The sequence below is a fragment of the Trametes versicolor genome (assembly GCF_000271585.1).
Source record: "Trametes versicolor FP-101664 SS1 unplaced genomic scaffold TRAVEscaffold_2, whole genome shotgun sequence".
In the NCBI taxonomy this organism is placed as follows: domain Eukaryota; kingdom Fungi; phylum Basidiomycota; class Agaricomycetes; order Polyporales; family Polyporaceae; genus Trametes; species Trametes versicolor.
The window spans coordinates 125,422-146,197 of record NW_007360322.1 but is presented as its reverse complement, the minus strand read 5'-3'; the positions used below and the strand labels follow the sequence as shown (position 1 = coordinate 146,197).

At 58.8% G+C, this 20,776-nt stretch overlaps 7 protein-coding genes across 7 annotated transcripts in view; 5 read left to right on the top strand and 2 right to left on the bottom strand.

Moving 5' to 3' along the window:
- The window catches only part of TRAVEDRAFT_17135 (uncharacterized protein), a gene marked incomplete at both ends in the record, with an annotated part of 3,481 nt that extends 2,301 nt beyond the window's left edge, over positions 1-1,180 (top strand). The window contains one exon of the mRNA XM_008035241.1: positions 710-1,180. Coding sequence (XP_008033432.1) covers positions 710-1,180 — 471 coding nt within the window. The remainder of the gene's footprint in view (positions 1-709) is intronic.
- A 3,120-nt stretch (positions 1,181-4,300) lies between these two features.
- Positions 4,301-4,675, top strand: TRAVEDRAFT_42802 (uncharacterized protein; the record flags this gene model as incomplete). The annotated part of the gene is made up of 3 exons (XM_008035507.1): positions 4,301-4,409; positions 4,469-4,520; positions 4,585-4,675. The coding sequence occupies 3 exons, from the start codon at positions 4,301-4,303 to the stop codon at positions 4,673-4,675; spliced, it is 252 nt and encodes an 83-aa protein (XP_008033698.1).
- Positions 4,676-5,293: 618 nt separating this feature from the next.
- TRAVEDRAFT_160329 (glycoprotease) lies at positions 5,294-6,846 on the top strand (the record flags this gene model as incomplete). The annotated part of the gene is made up of 7 exons (XM_008035842.1): positions 5,294-5,481; positions 5,536-5,596; positions 5,648-5,729; positions 5,776-5,864; positions 5,918-6,453; positions 6,511-6,587; positions 6,642-6,846. 7 exons carry the CDS (start codon positions 5,294-5,296, stop codon positions 6,794-6,796), a joined length of 1,188 nt encoding a protein of 395 aa, XP_008034033.1. The 3' UTR covers positions 6,797-6,846.
- A 372-nt stretch (positions 6,847-7,218) lies between these two features.
- TRAVEDRAFT_17133 (uncharacterized protein) lies at positions 7,219-9,643 on the top strand (the record flags this gene model as incomplete). The annotated part of the gene is made up of 8 exons (XM_008035240.1): positions 7,219-7,305; positions 7,518-7,535; positions 7,598-7,649; positions 7,711-7,810; positions 7,836-8,385; positions 8,439-9,096; positions 9,213-9,232; positions 9,539-9,643. The coding sequence occupies 8 exons, from the start codon at positions 7,219-7,221 to the stop codon at positions 9,641-9,643; spliced, it is 1,590 nt and encodes a 529-aa protein (XP_008033431.1).
- Positions 9,644-11,120: 1,477 nt separating this feature from the next.
- On the bottom strand, positions 11,121-12,900 carry TRAVEDRAFT_114826 (uncharacterized protein; the record flags this gene model as incomplete). Its single annotated transcript, XM_008035841.1, has 5 exons — positions 11,121-11,503; positions 11,621-12,045; positions 12,134-12,404; positions 12,512-12,661; positions 12,723-12,900. Coding segments are annotated over 5 exons (1,407 nt in total), but the record flags the coding sequence as incomplete, so codon positions are not given.
- Positions 12,901-14,207: 1,307 nt separating this feature from the next.
- On the top strand, positions 14,208-18,205 carry TRAVEDRAFT_68878 (uncharacterized protein; the record flags this gene model as incomplete). The annotated part of the gene is made up of 5 exons (XM_008035840.1): positions 14,208-14,231; positions 14,294-14,653; positions 14,710-14,825; positions 14,875-15,052; positions 15,099-18,205. 5 exons carry the CDS (start codon positions 14,208-14,210, stop codon positions 17,994-17,996), a joined length of 3,576 nt encoding a protein of 1,191 aa, XP_008034031.1. The 3' UTR covers positions 17,997-18,205.
- Positions 18,206-19,323: 1,118 nt separating this feature from the next.
- TRAVEDRAFT_42798 (uncharacterized protein) lies at positions 19,324-19,890 on the bottom strand (the record flags this gene model as incomplete). Its single annotated transcript, XM_008035506.1, has 1 exon — positions 19,324-19,890. One exon carries the CDS (start codon positions 19,888-19,890, stop codon positions 19,324-19,326), a length of 567 nt encoding a protein of 188 aa, XP_008033697.1.
- Between the last annotated feature and the right edge of the window lie 886 nt (positions 19,891-20,776).

Below are 20,776 nucleotides of genomic sequence, written 5' to 3'. Positions count from 1 at the left end.
GGACGGGGCCGCGTGGGCGGGGGCGGACGGCATCGCTGCACTGGAAGTGGGCGCGGCCGCGGAGGGCGAGGACGAGCCCGAGCCCGCGGCGGAGGGGGAATCGGCTGGCGCGGAGTCGAAGCCCGTGCAGCTGAGCCCACCCCTAAGCAGCGCGCCCAAAGGCAGGCAGAACGGCCCCAAGTGCAAGGCGGTCGTCGAATCCGAGGACGAGGGCAAGCAGAGGACGGCGGGCGGGACAGACGACGAGGCCGACTGTGCGTTTTCGTCCATCCTTGCCTTCAGACCATGTCCTGTATCGAGCACCTCGAACACCTAGCTCCTATCATGGTCGATCCCGCGGCTCTTAGAGTCAGGGAATGGAGACACAAGCTCCAGAAGGCATTTTTGAACACCAAAGCCACGCCTAAGGAGGATGTGAGTACCCAGCGTGAATCGCGACCGTCCACAACAACTCATCCTCGGAGTCAGGACATGCCTCAGCTCGACCAGCTGTTCACGCTGGTGGAAACCTACGACAACATGCGGATCGAGTACCTGATGGTGAGTCTTGAGCCGCTACCCCCGCTATCGTGAAATCCCCCTCCCCCCGCCGTGCGTTTGGCAATGCGTTCCCGCGCGGTTCGCGTCCCCATATCGCCGTTTGTGGTGCGTCTGTCTGGCAGCGTGACTGATAATTAATCATTTGCCCCGCCGCGCGCCCGGTCGCCAGTTCTCGAAGATCGGCAAGGTCATGCGCCACATACACGCCCTCGGCGATGACAAGGTGCCGCGCGACGGCGAGTTCAGGTTCCGGGCGCGCGCGGGGGTGCTCGTCGACAGGTGGCTCGACGTGCTCAGGACGGGAGGGTCGAGGCCCGCCGCAGCTGGCGCGCGTAAGGAAGACGGCCCCGCGTCCCCAAGCGGCAGGTCGGAGGACGGGGCCATGGAGACCGTGCTCAGGGCGGCGGACGGCGCACCCGAGTCGACGCCCGCCGCGGGTGGTGTGCGTACAGAAGACGGCCCCGCGTCCACCAACGGCAAGTTAGGGGTCGGTGCGACGGAGACGAAGGCGGACGCCGCCGCCGCCGTGGAGGTGGACGCGGGCGCGGACGCGAAGGGCGAGACCGGGCCCACAGCGGAGGAAGAATCGGCTGGCGTGGAGTCGGGGCCCGCGCCCGCGTTAGTGAAGATCAACACTTGAGGGCTACGACATGTTGCGAATAACAGACTGCAGTATCGATCTATCACACTACAATGGACGACGAGTGCGATGCGAGGATATCGGTATGCCACTCTGCGTGGTAGTACGTTAGGAAAGACGCAACACAGTGCACAAAAGGGATCGACGTCTGACCGACCACGAGAGTCGCGCAACGTCAAGTTCGTATCTAAAAGAGGGATCGAGCTCGAGCATGCTCTCCTGCGACGACCAACGGGCTCGTGTTGCGCCGACGTTGTGTATCCGGCAGAATAGGTCTGGCCTTGTTCCAAATTCGTCTCGACAGTACACCATCCCTCGCAAGTCTACGGCGCCGATACTCGCTGGTATGCCACACACGTGTCGCTCACAGTATTGAGTAGTCGCAAAGAAATAAAAGACATCAACGGAATGTTATTTACTCGTTCCGTAATTGATATCGGGCAAGTACTACGTATGAAGCTGTTATGTGCTGCACACTGTTGTCGACAGCAGGTTCCTTGCGAGAGCCTTCAGCGAGTCTCCTTCAGCCTCCATACGAAGGTCGAATGAGCATGACACCTGCCTCCAGGGAGTGTCATCCTCGAGCTGGGGCGGGTCGGAGAGGGTGAGATGCTGCTTGGCGTGCAGTAATGGGTTCAGCAACAGCCGTGAAGTGGGCTGCTGCAGGTCGGACACGACTGCGAACGCGACCTCCACGTGGGGCGCTCCTTCCCGATGCGTTTTACGCCTGGCCTGTTTGCGTGCGTCGCGTGGGTGCCAGTGGGACGCTGGGGGGTGGTTGGAATTATCGTTGTACATGACCGCGTCAGGCGCGTGGCCACGGCGGACCGTGACGGAGACGACAGCGTGAGGATCAGCTGCGACAGAGGGGCGGATGGCCGAGCTCGGAGTGAACAGTGTGTGGTGTCTCTCCTTCTGCCTTCACGTAGTCTTCTTCCGCGGGGATCGTGATGCCAACGTCGTCGGTCGCCTTTTTGCTCGAGCGGTGTCGCGCGTAGAGCTCGGCGAGCATGACGTTGTTCAAGTTTGGCGATCAAAGCGGCGGCGCGTAGAGCGTGAGAGGGCACCCTGCAGGGTTGTCTGCCCTCTCAGAGGCCCTCGTCTTCTCTTCGATGGCGTCAATGAAAGTCCCTTCTTGTGATCCTCCACGATCGGGGGTAGACGGAGACCGATGTCCAGTCCTCGTCTTGGATGAGCACCGCGCGACCTCTGCGTCGCTTCCGTAGATGGGGTGCGGGATTGGCGCGAACGACGCGAGCTCGATATACTGGCCGTGTCGACGTTGGCGGGACGCCCATGACGGAGTGAGATGTCGGATGACCAGCAGCGAGTCGCGGTCGCGGGAGTGTATGACGAGTTCGTGGATAGATAGTGAGTGTGTGTGGAGTCCAATCCGATGTCAGATGCCAATCAACTATTCAGAGCACACTGTCATTAGTACGACGGACAGGAAAACGACGAAGCGACGCTGAGGGTACTTACTTACGGGACGTAAAGCCCTATCAAGTGACCATGAAGGGCGGCTGCGTTAAAACACAGCCGCTATAGCGCGCTGTTCCCTGCCGCGGGGGCGTCTTGTGCGCTATCTTGGCGTCGCTGAGATGGTCTGCTCGTCGTCTCAGTCCATAGGACGTAGACGCCATGGTTCAGCTCGGCGCGTAGTGGTCCCTTCGCTACCCGTATGGCAGCGGTCGCGCGGGTGCATATAGGAGAGTCGCGAGTTCGGTAGAGAGATAGATAGTGTCGGATATTGAGACGTGGAAGGCGCCGGAGGACCGGGTTGAGAGGCTCGTCTATCAGACGCGAAGGTCGCAAGAGGCGTGTTGGGGGCGGTGGAGTCCCCATGGGATGCTTGAGCGTTATGCTATCAGGTAGGGTAGTCGGAATCGGGGTGAGAGGGATGGGTGAGCGATGTGCCTCAGGTCGCTACTGGGGCAGTACTTATACTCTCTCCGAGGCCTGGATCAATGGAAGCTGGGGCGTAGGTGGACAATAGCGGGCGGAGCCTCAGCTGCCAAAAGAGTGCGACCCCTGGCAAATGAGGGTGGGTTTGGGGGCGTCCGCCAGATGCCCGGCTAGAATGCCGACAATCAGGCGGGGTTCCTCGGGAGCCATTGTACAATGTGGGTCTATGGCTGGCCATTCACGGACCGGTCTGCGCAACCAAAGAACTGCATTAGCCATCACCGTCATCCTGTACATAGCGAGGGTATTGATCGGGCATACCAACGTCCGAATCGCACCCAGCCGACGATAGGACAGCCTAGCTCCCGCCGACGTCGCAAGCCTTGAGTTGTCGCCGAAGGGTTTCGTCGCGGCGGGGAAGGCCTGGTTTGATCCACTCCCACAAACCGATCGCCCACGGCCGTGTGCACCGGACGCCAACGACTTAAGAGCTCCGAGTTACGGGTAGATGAACAATGGCGGCAGGAAGTCCACCTGGACTCGGCCGTCATTGGTTATCTGGAATAAGGGCTAAAGCTCCGCAACTTTGCGCCGTGGTAGCCGGTAGCCCCCGTATAATGAAAGCACAAGCGAGGGCGCGGGGGACAATGGGCCCGCCATTCTGCCCGATCCTACTGCGTGAGCGACGTGCCATGTTCCGATGAAACTTGAAACAATGGCTGCGTACCCACAATGGCTTCCGCGCGACTGCGCCGACAGCTTAGCCAGAGCTCCTGCAGCATAAAAGGAGGCGTCAGTAGCACGGTCGCCTCACCAACACCCCCACAACTCACTCACCAATGCTCTCCCGTCCTTGACCACGCACTCGATACTTCAGGGCCGCTATGCCGCCCGACCTCCAGGCCCCTCCACTGCGAGGGCACGCACACCTCCCTCGTCTGGCCGACAAACCTGTCACCAACCTCTTATCAACCTCTTATCAACCTCTTAGCAGGTTAGCCACCGCTCGACGTCTGCCTGGAAACCCATCCACGGCGGGCAGAGCGAATATATACAAGCGCAAGCGGACGCAGAGTACGCGCTCTTGCTGGATTCGCGACCTTCGTCTGCACCGCCATACCGCGGTCCGCACCTGGACGTTGCGTCGAGGAGAACACGGGGCGTCTCTTCACTGTGGATCACCCGTAAGCCCCGGTTTGCCACTCGATCGCGGCCATGCTTCAGGCGAAGAGGCACTCGCGGTACCGCTGGCTCAGGCTCAGGGCATCGAGCGAGAGCCTTACGACTACATCTCCGAGAAAAGCAATTGACCTCATCGGCAGGCGTGAGTGGTTGTATGTTCTGTCCATCGCGGGCGTGCTGACCTTGTAATGTTCCCGGCAGTGCCTACGGACCCTCCTGCGCGTGCGTGGACGGCTGAAGTCTCGCCGCATACGTGTGTGTTGAGGGAGGGTAGTGTTCGCACGAGTTTCTCACCATGGTGCGATGCTGGATCGCAGCCCTTGTAAGCCCACTTCCTCGTATCCCACAGGGATCAAATGGGCTCACGCTGACCCGGACTGCCTCTTCCCGCAGACCATCCGCGCATGAGCACTATGTTGTCCATGCAAAGACCTTTGGTGCTAGCGGAGGTCACCGCCCCACACTCGCTCGACATGGGCGCGCTCGCTGCGTAGACTGAGCTGGGCGATACCTCCATATTCTAGCTCGGGGGCAACCTACACTCCCCTACTCGCCACCCATGTACCTCAACGGATCCGGCCCTTTACACGCTGCAGCACCGGCTTCAAATGATTTAGTGTTGGAGTTCGTAGGGATACCTAGGCCGCGAGAGTAGAAGGGTTCAGTAGCATGCGCGCACAACTACGAGGGCTGCGACTACTCCTGGGCTCTTGCCCAACCGGGTTTACCGCATGCTGAACCCACCCCGAAACGAACCACTTCATCGGGATAGAGCCACCACTGTAGAGCACTGCAGTAATTGTTGAAGTATATGCCATAAAATTGCACCTTACTTTCTTATTATTCCGGTCGGATGGGCGGCGTGGATGGTTCAGACCAAGAAGCGAAGGTAAGGGCTTCCTTGAGACTATGAACGCAAGATAAGAACTGTTCAAAGTCCGATGAGAGAGGCTACTAACCCTCCGTTCACCTGGCATTGAATGTTGCACAGCTACAACCCCGCGATCCTTCTCTGCCACTCCTCTCATGCAGCATGCCGCGGCCCGTCTGCTCTCGCCCCCCCTCCGACGCTCTCTAGCTGTCGCATTTCGCCCCGTACACGCTCGCGCCTTCACTGTACTCGCGCTTGAGTCCTCCGCGGACGATACCTGCGCGGCCGTCGTCACCTCCGACCGCAAAGTGCTCTCAAACGTCGTGATCAGCCAGCAAGCCTTGTGAGTCCCGGCCCGCCCCTGCACACGCGCGACGTCGCTCATCCTACTGCGAAGCCTGGAGGAGTATGGCGGAATACATCCCTTTATTGCGTTACATGCGCACCAGCGCAATATGGCACGTCCCCGCCCTCTCCACACTGCACGGGTGCTAACCGCTACTACCTAGCCAGGAGCGGTCCAGAGAGCGCTCCGAGAAGCTAATATGTCGGTGAACGACGTAGACGGGATCGCATTCACGCTGGGACCAGGTATGTCGCGTCCTTCTGTGTGTGCGCACGTTTTGACATCCCGCAGGCATCCCGGGCTGCCTCAGCGTATGCGGTAACGCCGCGCGCTCTCTCGCAGCCGCACTCAACAAGCCCCTCGTCGGCGTCCACCACATGGTACGCCCACCCCTCTCCTCCCCTCCCCTGCACGTCCGCTAACTCGCGCGCAGCAAGCACACGCGCTAACGCCCCTCCTCACCTCCCCGCCCTCCGAGCGCCCCCAATTCCCCTTCCTCACCATCCTCGTCTCCGGGGGCCACACGCTCCTCCTCCTTGCGACCTCCCCAAAGTCCTTCCGCATCCTCGCGACCTCCCTCGACGAGAGCATCGGGAACGCGTACGACAAGGTCGCGCGCCTCCTCGGCATCCCGTTCGCCGGCACCTCCGCTGGGGCCGCGCTCGAGCGGTTCTGCGCCTCCGCCCCACTCGACGCGCCGGAGATCCGGATGCCGAGTCCCATGCGCGGCCGGCTCGCGTTCTCATATACGGGCCTGCACTCGACGGTGGAGCGGTATCTGGACACGCAGCGCAGCGTGCTGGACGAGCGCGCGCGGTTGGGGCTGGCGCGGAGCTTCCAGAAGGCGGCCGTTGCGCAGTTGGAGGAGAAGCTCGTGCTGGGGATGCGGCTGTGCCGAAGGCAGGACGTGCGAGTGCGGGCGTTGGTCGTGAGCGGGGGCGTCGCGAGTAACCAGTACTTGCGGGAGAGGTGCGTAGTGCGTAGGTTGTGTGCTGTGGGTATAGTGCTAACGGAGTTTCTGTGCAGGTTACGGGTGTGTTTGGACACAGAGAGTCCAGACGAATGGATCCCGCTCAACTTCCCGCCGCCGTCGCTCTGTACAGGTATGCTAGTCCTGATATGCGTCCCCCGCCGGTAGTCTGACATGTTCTGTGCAGACAACGCAGTGATGATCGGGTGGGCGTCGATGGAGCGCTTTTTGAGCGGGGAAACGGACGACTATTCGATAGAGTCGCGGCCTAAATGGAGTCTGGAGGATCTGGAGGTACCGGCTCCGCCTAGCAGTAGTTTAGAATCTTCTAATAAGGCGTAATATAGTCATGGCATCTACACACTGCACCGTATGAAGAGCCTGCTTATACACGGAAGCTCTCAGGTCTCGGCAGCAGACACAGCAGCATCTTTGGCGTTAACCTATTCTACGATAACATGCACTCGAAGATGTATCGCTTCTGTGGCCGCTAGCTGTGCGTCCGAAAAGTGAGCGTCACCCTGGGCGACATTCGAGCCTTTGCCGCTGCCAACCGTGCTAGGACGCCTTCGAAGCCGTAATTCAAAGTCAGGAGAGTCCGGAATACTTTTGGCACCCTAAATGCTACTAAAACCGGGGAACGTTAGGTTCTGCGCCGAGTCGCCTACGTGGTCGTGGCCATAGGCGGCTCTGTGGGCGGCCACGGCCACGGCCGGAGATCTCCGGAGATAAAATTTTGATCGTGGCCAAATTAGCGCGTGGCCATGGCCGTTCTAGCGCCTGTAGCCGTGGCCGTGGCCGTGGTCGTGGCCATGGTCGTTCTCCTCGACGCCCACCACCTCCTCGACGCCGTTCATAAGCTCTGCCCGCTCGACGTCTCTGCCCACCGGACTACCCCACACACTCGCTGAGTCGCCCACTCCTTCCTCTGCCACATCTGCTTTGTTCCTATTCTTGTTCTCACTTGTGCTCTTGCGGCCCCGCCCACCTGGTTCACACTCGGCAACGTTGGGCATCAGAGACTACCCGCGCATACCCTCGGTGTTGATTGCTGCGGGCTTAGGTGGATTTCGGCTCTCAGGTGCGCTGACTCAGTGTTATCTTCCGTTTCTCGAGCTAATCTAAATCCTCCCCGTGGTGTAGGTATCCAGCGCTCTGTATAGGCTTAAGCCCGAGCGTCCTTTGCCTACTTACTGTGAGTACGCCCTCTTCATCTTTCATCATCACATGCTTATCTCACTTGATCATCATCTTAGATGTCCCGAGCACCCAAGGCCGTCTGTGCAAGAGCCGGTGCTGTGGGGTGCAAGGGGAAGGCCACCAGCAACTGCGACGTCTGCGTCCCTTGCTGCGTCGGTCGGACGTCTGCGTCCTGTCACAGCCAGTACCACCGGAAGCTTCGTAGAGATGCCCGCGCCTCTGCCGGCATCAGTGTGCCCGTCACTGTCCCAGGCTCGCTCCCCGCTGGCATCATCCCCGCTGTCTCCGACTCTGTCTTCGCTGTTCCAGGCCCCGCTTCCGGTTCCATGCCCGATGTCCCCAGTCTTGTCAATACGATGTCTGCCGTCTCCACCGCCCTCACGTTCCATGACCCCGCTGCTGTTGCCTCACATGTACATGATCCAACTAATACATTCGATTTTGATCATCCATCAAATGTCAATGTCAACACTCCGGCATCCTCATCCTCATCTCTGTCCTCGTCCACTGCGTTGGTGCCGGCTCCCCCGCCCACATCATCTCGGACATCTGCGTCCTCGTCATTTGCAAACCCGCTCAGCTCGATGTGGAGCCAGAACCAGAGTCTTGGTGCATATCTCCAGCGCTGTAAGGATGACGTCCTGCGTGATGAGGAGTCTGTGAAGCGTCTTGATGTCCTTCGTGTTTCCGAGCGCATGAAGAAGACCGTTCAGTTCCGAGTATGGATCAAGGTATGTGGGTTGTGTTCTATGTTTTGTATGTGGTCTTATGCATCATCTATTAGTCTGGAGAGTGCCCCACTGTGCTGCGCATATATCTTCCTGCTCATCCACACTATGTGCTGTCAGAGCTTCCTGCTCTCGTAACCACTCTCCCTTCCGACACCACCCATTGTGATGTCTTCAGTCCCATGTCATCTGGCTGGATCACTCTCGACCTCGAGTCTGCGTACAGCATTGATTCAGGTGCAAGTGAAGTTTGCTTGCGCATATCAGGTCTCTCCGATCAAGACTGTCCTACATTCCCGGCACTGGGGGTTGCGCTTCCTGCTTCGTCCTCTAAGCATCCCCGGTCATCTTCTCCTGGCCCTGGCTCCCCGCAGCATCCTTCCAAGCGCACTAAGCTGGATGTCGTCAACACCACTGCCCCCATCACTGGTCCATCCGCATATGTCCCTTCCACTCCTTCCACACATCCACCAAAGTTTCCTTCAGGCTATTCCTTCTCTGCTGTGTGGAACTTCGTGGAGGCCACCGACACTCTACGAAGGGACTCCCGTGTTGACGTTGTTGTTGCGCTTGGGAACAATCTGCATGGGGTCACTTGTGCTAAGGCAACCTTCAACAACATCAAGCAGCTTCTCCGCTGTGGTGATCCCCAGTTGTGGGACAGCTATCATGCATCAGGCGCTGTCTTCAGTGCCTATAGAGCGCAAGTTGCAGGTATGCCAAAGAACAAGACAGTCCTTCCATGGGAGGCACCTGCTGGCCCTTTGAACTTAACTGGTGTGTTTTCATTTGCATTTTGTTTCACAGCTTGCTTACTATTGTGCTTTTAGGATCATCGTTTGAGCAGTCTGTAACAGATGTTCAGGCCACACCTGCTGAATCCCTTGTTGCCTCTTTCATTGACCCTCTTGACCCTATACATATTCCCCTGCCATCCCTTGACACATTTAATTCTGACATCTCACTTGATACATGGGGCTTATTTTTCGCTAATTTGGCTGACAATCTTCCAAGTGTGCCCACTAATATTCCTGAAGCACCATCTTCCCCTACTTTTGATGATGCACAATTTGACTCTGATATCTGGCTAAACCATACCCCACAGAATAATTCCTCACTTTCTCCCTCAACTACCTACTCTACTGATGACTTGCAGCTATTCCCCCAGTCTGACATTGATTTGCAGCAGTTTGATATCTCTGCTGACAGCTCTACTTTTATGGAGGTTAATGATTGGAACTTGAACCCCTTTGCTCCTTAGACAACATATACCCACTAGTCTCAACTAGCTTAGTCCACTGATATAATGCTTTTCTGGGCTCTTAATCAGTTCATCCAAATATAATATCATTCAGGTCACTATTAACTTGGCAAATGAACCATGTAATATGGGAGGTTTGGGGAAGCATATCAACTATCTTCAAAATAGGAACAGGTATCATTAAATAGACTGAAAAATCCAAGAGGTCAAACCATTGGAGTACAATATATTAAATAAAAATGATGCACAGTGCTGCATTCAAGTCTCCCATAATGGGCCCTAGGACATTGGGGTCGATGGGCTGAGAGGATGAGACCCGAAAAGTGTCTTGTGTGAGCGGGGGATTCCGAGTATGATCCCGAGTTCCCTACGACGCGGAGGGCGCGAGGAGGGGCCGAGCGAGCTTATCGCTCCTGACCGGGGAGGAAGGAGTTGCGCAGGCGATACGTGCTATATGGGGCGCAACACGGGGGATAGGGGGAATGCAAACCTCGGGATGAGTACTCACTATACGCATTGAGACGAGGACGTTGGGGAAGCTGTAGGGGAGGTAACTTGCTGTCGCTGTTGAAGTCGCGGTCGCAGACGCCGTCACAATTGCAAACTTGAGCTCTGACGGGGTAAGAGAAAGTGGGATTTCCTGGAGCTCCTCGGGCCCGCGTATATACAGGATGGGCCGGAGCCGTACGGGAAGGATAGGAAATGAAAGATGCACCCATCACGCAAGGTGCGACGGGCGCAATGGTCGGGCCCCTACAGGGGCCGTGCTCTACGGGCCTTGCCTAGACTGTTGGGGCCACGCGTACCGTGCGGTGTGATTGGTGGACGGGGGTGTATGCGCCGCGACCCCGACGCGCGTATCGGGTGTACCGCAGTGCGCCCCAAGCCCCGGTGCTTGGCAAGGCTCGGCGTCCCCGCCGTCGCGGCCTACGTGGCCCAACTCGCGGGTGGCAAATCGGTCTTCGGGCGCGAGAAACCGGGGGGCCTTCGGGGCTCGAGTCTTTGGGGCACGCGTCGGGGCCGATGCCTGCGCGGGGATAGGCATCAGGGCAAGTGAGCTCGAGAGCGGTGCCCACACCGCGGCGGGCAGCAGGCGCGGTGAGTGTGCATCAGCGGTGCGCGCATCGGGCATGGTGCAGTGTGCCCCGAGCCTCAATGCATGGTGGGGCTTGGCCTCCCCAGTAGAAGCCACCCGTTGCGGCCTACTTGGCTCAACTCGTGGGTGGCAAGTGGGGGACGTGCGTGAGAGACTGGGCGGGAGTTGGGGCCCAACACCTGTGTGGAGGTAGGTGTCGGGGCAGTTGAGATCAAGAGCGGTGCCCACACTGGAGCAGGCTGCAGGCGTGGTGAGTGCGCATCACCGAACACTTTTTTTCCTTCATTCGATCACCGGTGTTTCCGATCAACAATGCGACCAGCTTCCAAGCGCTCCACAATGTCCTTGTGCTACTAGTCAATGTCTACAAAATTTTGATAATTACAACAAGTATTCCCTTGGGACCAAGACAGGATTGGCTTTAGACCTTTGTAGCTCCCCTATAATTATCTCATTCCTGATCCGGATCATCTCATCCCAAAAGAAATCATACCTCACTGCCCGCATCTCCCAAACAATAGACTGAAACCCTCCAAACCATGCATTTGTCATCTCCGCAGCTGAGGAGTTGAAGCGCCAGCGAGAGCCATCAAGGAGTTCAGGAAACAAGGCCACATTGCAGTATTGTCCACAGAAGGCATCCGTCTCCTTGTGTTTGGTCTTGGCATGAAAGGGGTCGACAGGCATGGCACAGCGATCGAAATGGTGGTCCCCGATATTGAGGATGTGTTTTTTGAGGTTGCATGCAGTGTCATAGAAGATGACTTGTGGTACTGATCTTGGTGTGGGGAATAGGCCGTGTAGAAACAGCTGCATTGAGTTATGATTAATAATAGCTCTGGAAAAAGTCATGGCATAACTCACCCTGGTCCCATCTAAACCCTCAGACCCATACATGGTAGCCCGTCCCAAGATGACACCACATGTAGCAACAACAAGCTGCTCGTTATGGGTGCGGCGGCGTCCAAACCGTGCTCGTGGCTTGGTATTGCCTTCATCAGGCTTTGTAGGACACTCTCCATCCGCATCAATGTCAATGAGTTCATCAGTTATGCCATCACCATGGTCCTCCAGTGAGGCAGCACGGAGACGTTCCAATCGTCTTTGGAGCACAAAGAGTGCTGAGCGTCCTGAAGGATCCTCGAGGGCACGATGAGAGGGCTCCATGCAGGTCTGGTGGGGAGAAGGGGCTGGCAAGTCACATCCAACCACAACACAAATACTGCTGAGATATTTGTGTTTCTCGCAATAGCGGTCACGTTGGGAAGACAGCGGTTCCTGGCAGTCGTGGAAGTTACAGCATGGCCTTCCGATTGTGATTCCATCCATGACCACGGCCCGGATGAATTCTAGCATATTATTTTAGTGATATGTATGCGCTAGGTATTATATACTTACCATGTTGACCATTAACAGTTCTTGCCGCACAGCATTTGTCACATAGATGGTTCCATGCTTCACGAGCTGGCCCAACCAGTAGAGCTGTCCGCTCTTGAAGGGCAGGGTCAAGCCGCATAGCTTGATTACCCTGGCTGTGTAAAACGAGAGTACCACGACGGCCATCCTTATCGCGCAGGAGACCGTGGATAAAGAATGCATCACCAACAAGGACAGAGGTCAGAGTTGGGTCGATGGACCAGCCAGCTGGAAAGCGCTTCAGGATGTCTTCATGCTCAAGGTTGTACAACCGAGCATTGTTTGTAAAAGACACCCTCAAATATAATTACTTAGGTATTATAGGACAATATTGATATAATAGACTTACCATGCACACGCCGCAGCATTGGCAAAGCGGATACATAGTGATAGTTCCACAAAGACATGTGTGGTGACGTGTATGGCAGAAGGCAGGCCTTCGTAGAATGAACGTGCTTCTGTGGTGGGGTCGACAAAGTAGTTGGGATAGTATCGTACACCGCAGTCTACATAATCTACTAAGCCCTCTGTCGGGAGGAGCCGCAGATGAGAAGGTAATGTACATACGGTCGCATTTGGCCGAGTGGCATACAGCAGGGACGGGCCCAAGGTCCCTTGTGTAGAATACAACATTGGTCGAGATCGAGCGGCCCAGGTTGAGCTGAGCACCAGCACGAGGACCTTGAATGTAGATACAGTGTGGCGAGAGACAGACGGTGGTAGGGGGATAGAAGTCATACAAGCCTGCATGAACAGCACATTAGTGGTACTCACAGCTGCAGGAAATACACCAAGACGTACCAATCTGATACTGTGCACCATATTCCAAAAAGACATCAACAAGATCCCGAGAGATCGAGATCTGGTCGGGATCCATCGAGTCAACTGCCCAAACAACATCTCCTATGGTGGCCCACAGCTCGGCAACATGGGCGGAGGATATCTTGAGGGCCGAGACAATGAAGGACGTCACCGCTAGAGGAAGTGTATGGGGTCGCACCGCCGCCGAAGATGTTGAGCGCGATCCAGCGAGGCGATTGCGCAGGCGGGCTATGATGCCGACAAAGGTGATAAGCGCCGACAGTGAGAGAGAGTCGCTCAGTGTGGGGTGACTAAGCAGAAGTGAGAGCGCATCCCGAAGAGGGCGGGTCATCGCGAACAGGGCCTATGGAGTGAAGCTAGGGGCCAGAGTGGTTGCAGAGTGGAGAGACAGTCGAACGATGCAGACGACGCGCGTCGCGGGCGAGGGAGACTCGAGGTGATCGATGACGCGTCGCCAGGCACGAGCAGCGGGCGGCTACGTGCCGGCGGACAGACCGCCCCGGACAGCGGACCGGTGATGCACGGAAGTGGACGGGGAGTGGACGGTTTGTTGCCATTGAAATGGGTCTGTATATGTACGACAGAATGTGTGCGAGGCCATGGCCATGGAAGTAAAGTTCCTTTTTACTTTTACGCGGCCACACAAAATGTTTTGCACGAAATGTAAAAGTATTTTGACGACTACGTGGTCTCCAAAAATCCGGGCGCTTACGGGCGTCTACGGCCATGTAGGCGACTAGTTGGAGAAACTGACGTTCTGTAAAACCGAGGGTAACTCTGGTTCGCGACGCGCAAAAGACACCCAGAAAGCCTCCATCCGCCGGTACGCCAACGTGAGGTGGTTACGTAAGCTGCGTCCACAACTTGGCTCGTTTAGTTAGTACTGCACGTCACTTGAGCTCTCCGTTATTCGCAAATACATCCATCACATTCGTGCAGTCCATTTATGCTATACATTTCCTGAGAGCAGGAGGTAGGACGGGAGGGAGAGGGAGGGCGGGACTAATGAGACGCGTGCAGTCACGCGTGACTGCACGCGGTAATCGCCAAAAAAGGCAAGGGGGATGGCCCCGAGGTTGCAACCGCTCTCTTCGAGCATGCATCTTGCGTTCGTCGTTTTGCAAACCTGGGCCATGCGCGCCTCTCTCCCTCTTTTTTCTCGCCCGCCACGCTCCTCCTAGCGACTCCTCCTCGTCTCTCCTCATCCGCACCGAACCCGACTCTTCTCCGATGGGCGTCCCGAAGCTCTGGGAAGTACGTCACTCTCCCCTTCTCCGCGGGAACACGCCCGGCTGACCCACTCCCCGCCCTCCCAGATCCTCAACAAAGCCGGCGAGTCCCGCGCCCTCGCCCAGCTCGCCGTCGTCGACGGCTTCGATAAGAACGCGCACGGCACCCGCTCCTTCCGCCTCGGCGTCGACGCCGGCATCTGGCTCCGCCATGCCCTCCACAGCGCCGGCGGCAAGGACGAGTACCGCGGCGACTCCCCCGAGCTCTGCATGCTCTTCTATCGCCTCTGCAGGCTGTCTAGGTTCCCCTTCACGCTTCTTTTCATCTTCGACGGCCGGTCCCGCCCACAGGAGAAGCGCGGCTCGCGCATGGGCAAGAGCGGCACCCACCAGCTCGCTCCCGACTTCCAGAAGCTGATTCGCATTTTTGGTATGGATTGCCGCGAGGTGCGTGCTTAGTCGGTTCGCTCGAACTTCGCGAAATCGCGTCTCACACCGTACAGGCCAAAGGAGAAGCAGAGGCCGAGCTCGGCCGCCTCAACGCCTTGGGCCACATCGACGCCGTCCTCACTGACGACGCCGACACCTTTCTTTTTGGCGCGCGCATGCTCCTCAAAAAGTGCGCCCCTCTCTTCTCTCTCTGCCTTCGAAGGCTCACGCGCCCATAGCGTGAGCCTGAACCTGACGGGGAACAAGGCGCACCCTGCGCTCAACCTCAACGGCAAGCCGTGCGATCAGCACGCCACTGTGTACACAGCCCAAGCGTTTAGGGACCACCCCGAGGTGCGTCTCTCGCGCGGCGGCCTCATCCTCATCGCGCTGCTCTCGGGCGGAGACTACGATTCCGTACGTGGTTTCCTATCCGTTCTGCGCTCGCACTCATCTCCAGCAGGGCGTCTTCGGCGTAGGCACCGGTGTCGCGCACGCCCTCGCGCGCCTCGATTACGGCGACCAGCTTATTCGCAACTACACCTCGCTCGACGCCGCCACCTTCCAAGCATGGCTCCCTGGCTGGCGCGCCGACATGACGCTCGAGGTGCAGACAAATGCGAGCGGCCTCATGACCACTCGCCGCCCGTCAACCACCATCCCCGCAAACTTTCCAAACATGGACACGCTCGCAAAGTACGTGCGCCCAGCGCTTTTCGCCAACGGCGGCGGCCCTCCAGCGGACCGCGTCGCGATCGACGTCCCCGCGCTCGCAGGCTTCTGCGAGCAGCACTTCACCGAGTGGGGCTACCGCTCCAAGATCCTGTACCGCTTCCCCAGCCTCGTCTACGAAGGCGTCGTCTTCACCGCCCTCCGGCGAGCCGCGCTCATCACCGATAAGCGCGAGACGGACCGCCGCATCGCCGCGGGCATGCTTCCCGGGGACGCACTCGTACGCGCCGGGTGGCAGCCCTCCGTAGCACAGGCGGTGGGCACGCCCGCCGCGCTCGTCAACACGTGCGCGGCGCCCCGGAAGGCGAAGAGGGCCCCGCCCAAGGAGGCGCAGATGCGCAGCATTGCCGGCGCGTTCGCGCGCCAGGGCACGCCTGAGCCTGAGCCGCCCGCGCAGGTCGACGAGGACGAGGTGCAGTTGCTCCGAGGCGCGCGCGGGCCTGTGCGGGAGGAGCATCCGCTCGTGGTGACGATCCACAGCACGCGGCAGCACGTGTCGACGGACAAGCTGCTTGAGTACCGCGTTGAGGTGTGCGTGAAGCAGCTCGCGATCATCACTGAGCTTGGGATCAAGGGCAGGAATAAGGAGCCTGTTGCTGGGGCGAGCGGGTCGCGCGGTAGGGGCGCTGGCAGGGGCGCTGGGAGAGGCATGGGGAGAGGTGCGGGCAGGGGCGGAGGCAGAGGTGTGGGCAGGGGCAGAGGCAGAGGCGCAGGGAGAGGAAAAGGCAAGGACTGGGCGCCGGACATGAACCCCGGACGGCGCAGCAAACGGTACGAGGACACCGAGTCCGAGTCCGAGGACCCGCCGCGACTACAGCCACAAACACAAGCACAACCAGAACCGGACGGCGACGATCCAGCGGACGACGCCGGCACAGCGAAGAAGGCGAAGGACCCGGAGGCGAACATCCGCATGTGGATCCCGGCGTCGATCATGCGGCACGTCCACCCCGCGCTCGTCGCCGAGTACGAGGAGAAGCAGGCTGCGAAGAAGGCTCCCAAGAAGCGTGCGACTGGCGCCGCTGTTCCTGCCCCCGCTGTTCCCGCTGTTCCCGCAGAGGTTCCTGTTCCAGCTCCGGTTCCCGCTCGTGTTGTCGTTCCTGCAGCCAGACACGCCGCCATTCCAGCCCGTGCCGTTCCCGCTCCCGCCGCCATCCCTGTTGCCGGTCCTGCAGCTCTTCCCGCCTGTATTTCTGCTGCTGTACCTGTCGTCGTTCCTGTTCCCGCTCCCGCCGCTGTCCAAGTCGCAGCCGTCCCCGCCCCCGCTCCAGCCCCGACGCGCGCCCGAGCCTCCAAAGGCAAAGGCAAAGCCCCTGCGCGCCCCACCGCCCTCGAGAAAGAGATCCTCCGCATAAATCCGCACGCAAGCTTCGCGCCCCCCGCCACGCCCGTAGACGTCTTCGCCCCGTCCTCGCTGCCCTTCCGTAACTGCGGCTTCGTATTCACCTGGCCGGAGACGGACGACCCGGACGCACTCATCATCGATACGGGCGCGCGCGACGACTTGCCGACGGAGGTGGACTATGCGGCGGTCGAGCGTGCGGGAGGGGGTGCGTATCGGGAGTATGATGAGGTTCCGGCGCCCGTCGCGAAGCCGAGGGCGAGACGTGCTCCTGCTGCTGCTGCCGCCGCCGCCGCTTCTGCTTCTGCGATTTCCGTCGCTTCTGCTGCTGCTGTGGGACCCTCTGCTGTTGGTGCCGCCACCGGGTTCTCCGCTGCCGCTAGTGCATGTCCCTCTCTCTCCACAGCGAGACCGCAAGGAACGCCAGTGCAAACCGAACCTCCAGTGAACACCAGCACTCGCAAAGGGAAAGAACGCGCCGTACCTGATCCCCAGAACACGCCCCAGACTGCCGCCTCGGCCAGCGTCGGGCCTTCGCGCCGTGGAGGACTGCTCGCTCAGCTAGACGACTGGAACATGTTCGGCGACTACCAGGCTGCGACCAGCGGCACGAAACGAAAGGCGCGCGCATCCGTCTCGAGTAGCCCCGCGAAGCGCAGCAGGATCGACATCGACGAGATGCGCGACTCCTCGGAGGAGCCCGACCTGCCCTGGCAGAGTAGCGCTCCCCCCGCGCGGTCCTCCTCCCCGGTATACAACCCGCGCTCGTCGCCCGTACCCGGCCCACTGCCGTCCTCCTCTCCCGCTCCCATCCGATCCGTCTCGCGCTCCATCTCCGCAGCGCCCCGCCGGAAAGCCACACTCGATGCGGAGGTCATCAGCATCTCGAGCGACTCCGACGGCGAAGGCGAAGACGAAGCGGCTGATGACGAGCGCGAGTGGTGGGACATGCCGATGCACAACGGCCAGCCGTCGTATTACAGCCAGCGGAAGGCTGCGTCGTCCCAGGCCTCGCTCGCTTCCTCTGCGGCCGCCGATCTAGACGATGATGTCAGGATGGACGTCGAAGATGCGTGGGCGGTGCCCGCCGGTTCCGCCACGCCCGTTGGCAAGCGGCTCCCCGCGCCTGCAACCGTGAAGCCGCGCCGCGTCGCAGGGGCATCCTCCAGCGGGGCGAGCGGGAGGAAAGTGTACCGCGGGGAGCCGGTCCCCTCGTCGTCGCAGGAGAGCATGCTCGAGGAAGACGTGCTCTTCGAGGGCGCGAGCCTCTTGGTCGACCTGAGCTGAGCCCCCTCGATCCCTCCTTTTGAACATGACGTTGCACGATATGGTATTCTTATTTCTATGTTCTCGTGGTTGGTCGGACGTCGGTCCTACGTACTGTGTTGAATGTTCTTTTCTAGCGTACTACCATCGCTTACTTCCTTACCGATACGCTCGCGCCGTACTAGTCGTTTACTTTAGTACAATATACCAATTTTATAGTCTCAATGTTCCGCAATATATTGTAACTCTGATTGTTGAGCTTCACTGCGCGGCAGAGGGTTGTGCACGAGACCCACTGACGACGTTCGAGAGCACTTGGCGGTCGGAAGTGACGACGGCCGCGCAGGTATCGTCCGCGGAGGACTCAAGCGCGAGTATGGTGAAGGCGCGAGCATGTGCCGGGCGGAATGCGACAGCTAGAGAGCGTCGGAGGGTGGGCGAGAGCAGACGAGGCGCGGCATGCTGCATCGGAGGAGCAGAGAAGGATCGCGGGGTTGTAGCCGTGCGAAATGCCGGGTAAGCAGAGGGTAAGTAGCCTTGTTTATCGGACTTTGAACAATTCTGATCTTGCGTTCACAATCTCAAGGAAGCCCCTTACTTACCTTCGCTTCTTGGTCTAAACCATCAACTGCCGCGACACTGCAGCCGACTGGAATAATTAGAAAGTGAGGTGCGATTTTATGACATCTACTTCAACAATTACTACGGTGGGTTCTATCTTGATGAAGAGGTTCAGCATGCGGTACTAAACCCGGTTGGGCAAGAGCGCCAGGTCCCAGGAGTAATCGCAGCCCTCGTAGTTGTGCGCGCATGCTCCTGAAACCTTCTACTCTCGGGGTCTAGGTATCTCTACAAACTCCAACACCAAAGCATTTGAAGCCGGTGCTGCAGCGCGTAAAGGGCCGGATCCGTCGAGGTATGTGCAGGGTGGCTGGAATATGCATGAGGTATCGCGCTGGAGTCAGTCTACGCGGCGAGCGCCCCCATGCCGATCGAATGTGGGGTGGTGACCTCCGCCAGCACGAACGGTCTTTGCATAGAGGGCGTGATGGTCACTATCGTCGGGCGCGGATAATCTGCGGTCAAGGGTAGTAGCGTGAGCCCATTTTACCCCTGTAGGATACGAGGAATCGGGCTTACCAGGTTCGGCACGAGCTATGCTCCAGCGTCGCACCGTGGTCAGGAACTCGTGCGAGGACCGCGCTCCATCCTCAACACTCGCGTATGGGGCGAGACTTCAGCCATCCACACATGCGCAGGAGGGTCCGTAGGCACTGCCGAGGAATTGACAAGGTTAGCACGCTCGCGATTGTCAGAACATACTACCACTCACGCCTGCTCGAAGGGACTATCGACTGCTTGGCCCGGAGGGGTCGTACGGCACGCGCTCGACTGTTCGCCTGAAGCATGGCCGCGGTCGAGTAACAACTCGGGACGCGTACGGGTGATTCACGGTGAAGAGATGCTTCTTGCCCTCCCCGACGTAACGTGCCAGTTTGCGGCCCGTGGTCTGGAAGCGCCATGCGAGGGTTTCCGGATGCAGCAGGAGCGCATACTCTGCGTCCGCTTGCGCCTGTACACGCTCTGCCTCGGATTTCCAGGTAAACATCGAGCGGTGGCCTGCGGTGGCCAGCGCGCTAAGAGGTTGATAAGAGGTTGATAAGAGGTTGATGAGGGGTTTGTCTGTCCGACGAGGGAGGTGTGAGCGCCCTCGCGGATGAGGGGCCTGGAGGTCGGGCGGCATAGGGGCCGCAGAAGAGTCGAGTGCGCTATCAAGGACGAGCGAGGAGTGGTGAGTGAGTTGTGGGGGTGTTGGTGAGGCGATCGTGTTGCTGACGCCCTCTTTTATACTGCAGGAGCTCTGGCTAACGCTGTCGGCGCAGTCTCCCGGGGGCCATTGTGGGTATGCGACCATTGTTCTAACCCCCATCGGAACATGACGGGTCGCTCATGCGATATGGGCATGACAGAATGGCCGACCCATTGTCCCCCGCAGCCTCGCTTGAGCTTTCATCCGTCTACCGCGGCGCAAAGTTCTGGAAAATTGGCCCGTACGCCACGGACCCAACGACCCCCTCGAGGCGAGCTCCAAGCCGTCATTGTTCTTGTGCCCCTAATTCGGGACTTTAGGTCGTTGGCGTCCGGCGCTCACGTCCATGGGCATCGATTCGTGCGAGTGGATCGAAAATGGCCTTCACCGCCACGACGAAAACTCTCGGCGACAACTCAAGGCTTGCGACGTCGGCGGGAGCTAGGCCTATCTCAGTATTATCGACTAAGTGCGGTTCGGACGTTGGTGTGCCCCAATCAATACCCTCAGGCTCGCTATGTACCGGATGACGGTGATGGCTAATGCAGTTCTTTGTTGCGCAGAACGATCTGTGAATGGCCGGCTATAGAACCACATTGTACAATGGCTCCCGAGGACCCCGCCTAATTGTCGGTATTCTAGCCGGGCATCTGGCGGACGCCCTAAGACCCGCCCTCATTTGCCAGGGGTGGCACTCTTTTGGCGGCTGAGGCTCCGCCCGCTATTGTCCATCTCCGCGCCAGCTTCCATTGATCCAGGCGGCCTCGAAGAGAGTATAAGTACCGCCCCAGTAGCGACCTGAGGGACATCGCTCATGTTGAACTTCTGTGTCTACGGCTGTGCCGGACCGGGAGTGGCAGTGATAGTGGCTGTGCGTCTACCATACGCCAGCATGGACTTTCCTACTTACCATATACGTACATTCTTTTGTTCTGTACTTACTTGGCTATCCTGCCATCCCTCACATGATTCTGGTACGTTCTACGATGTT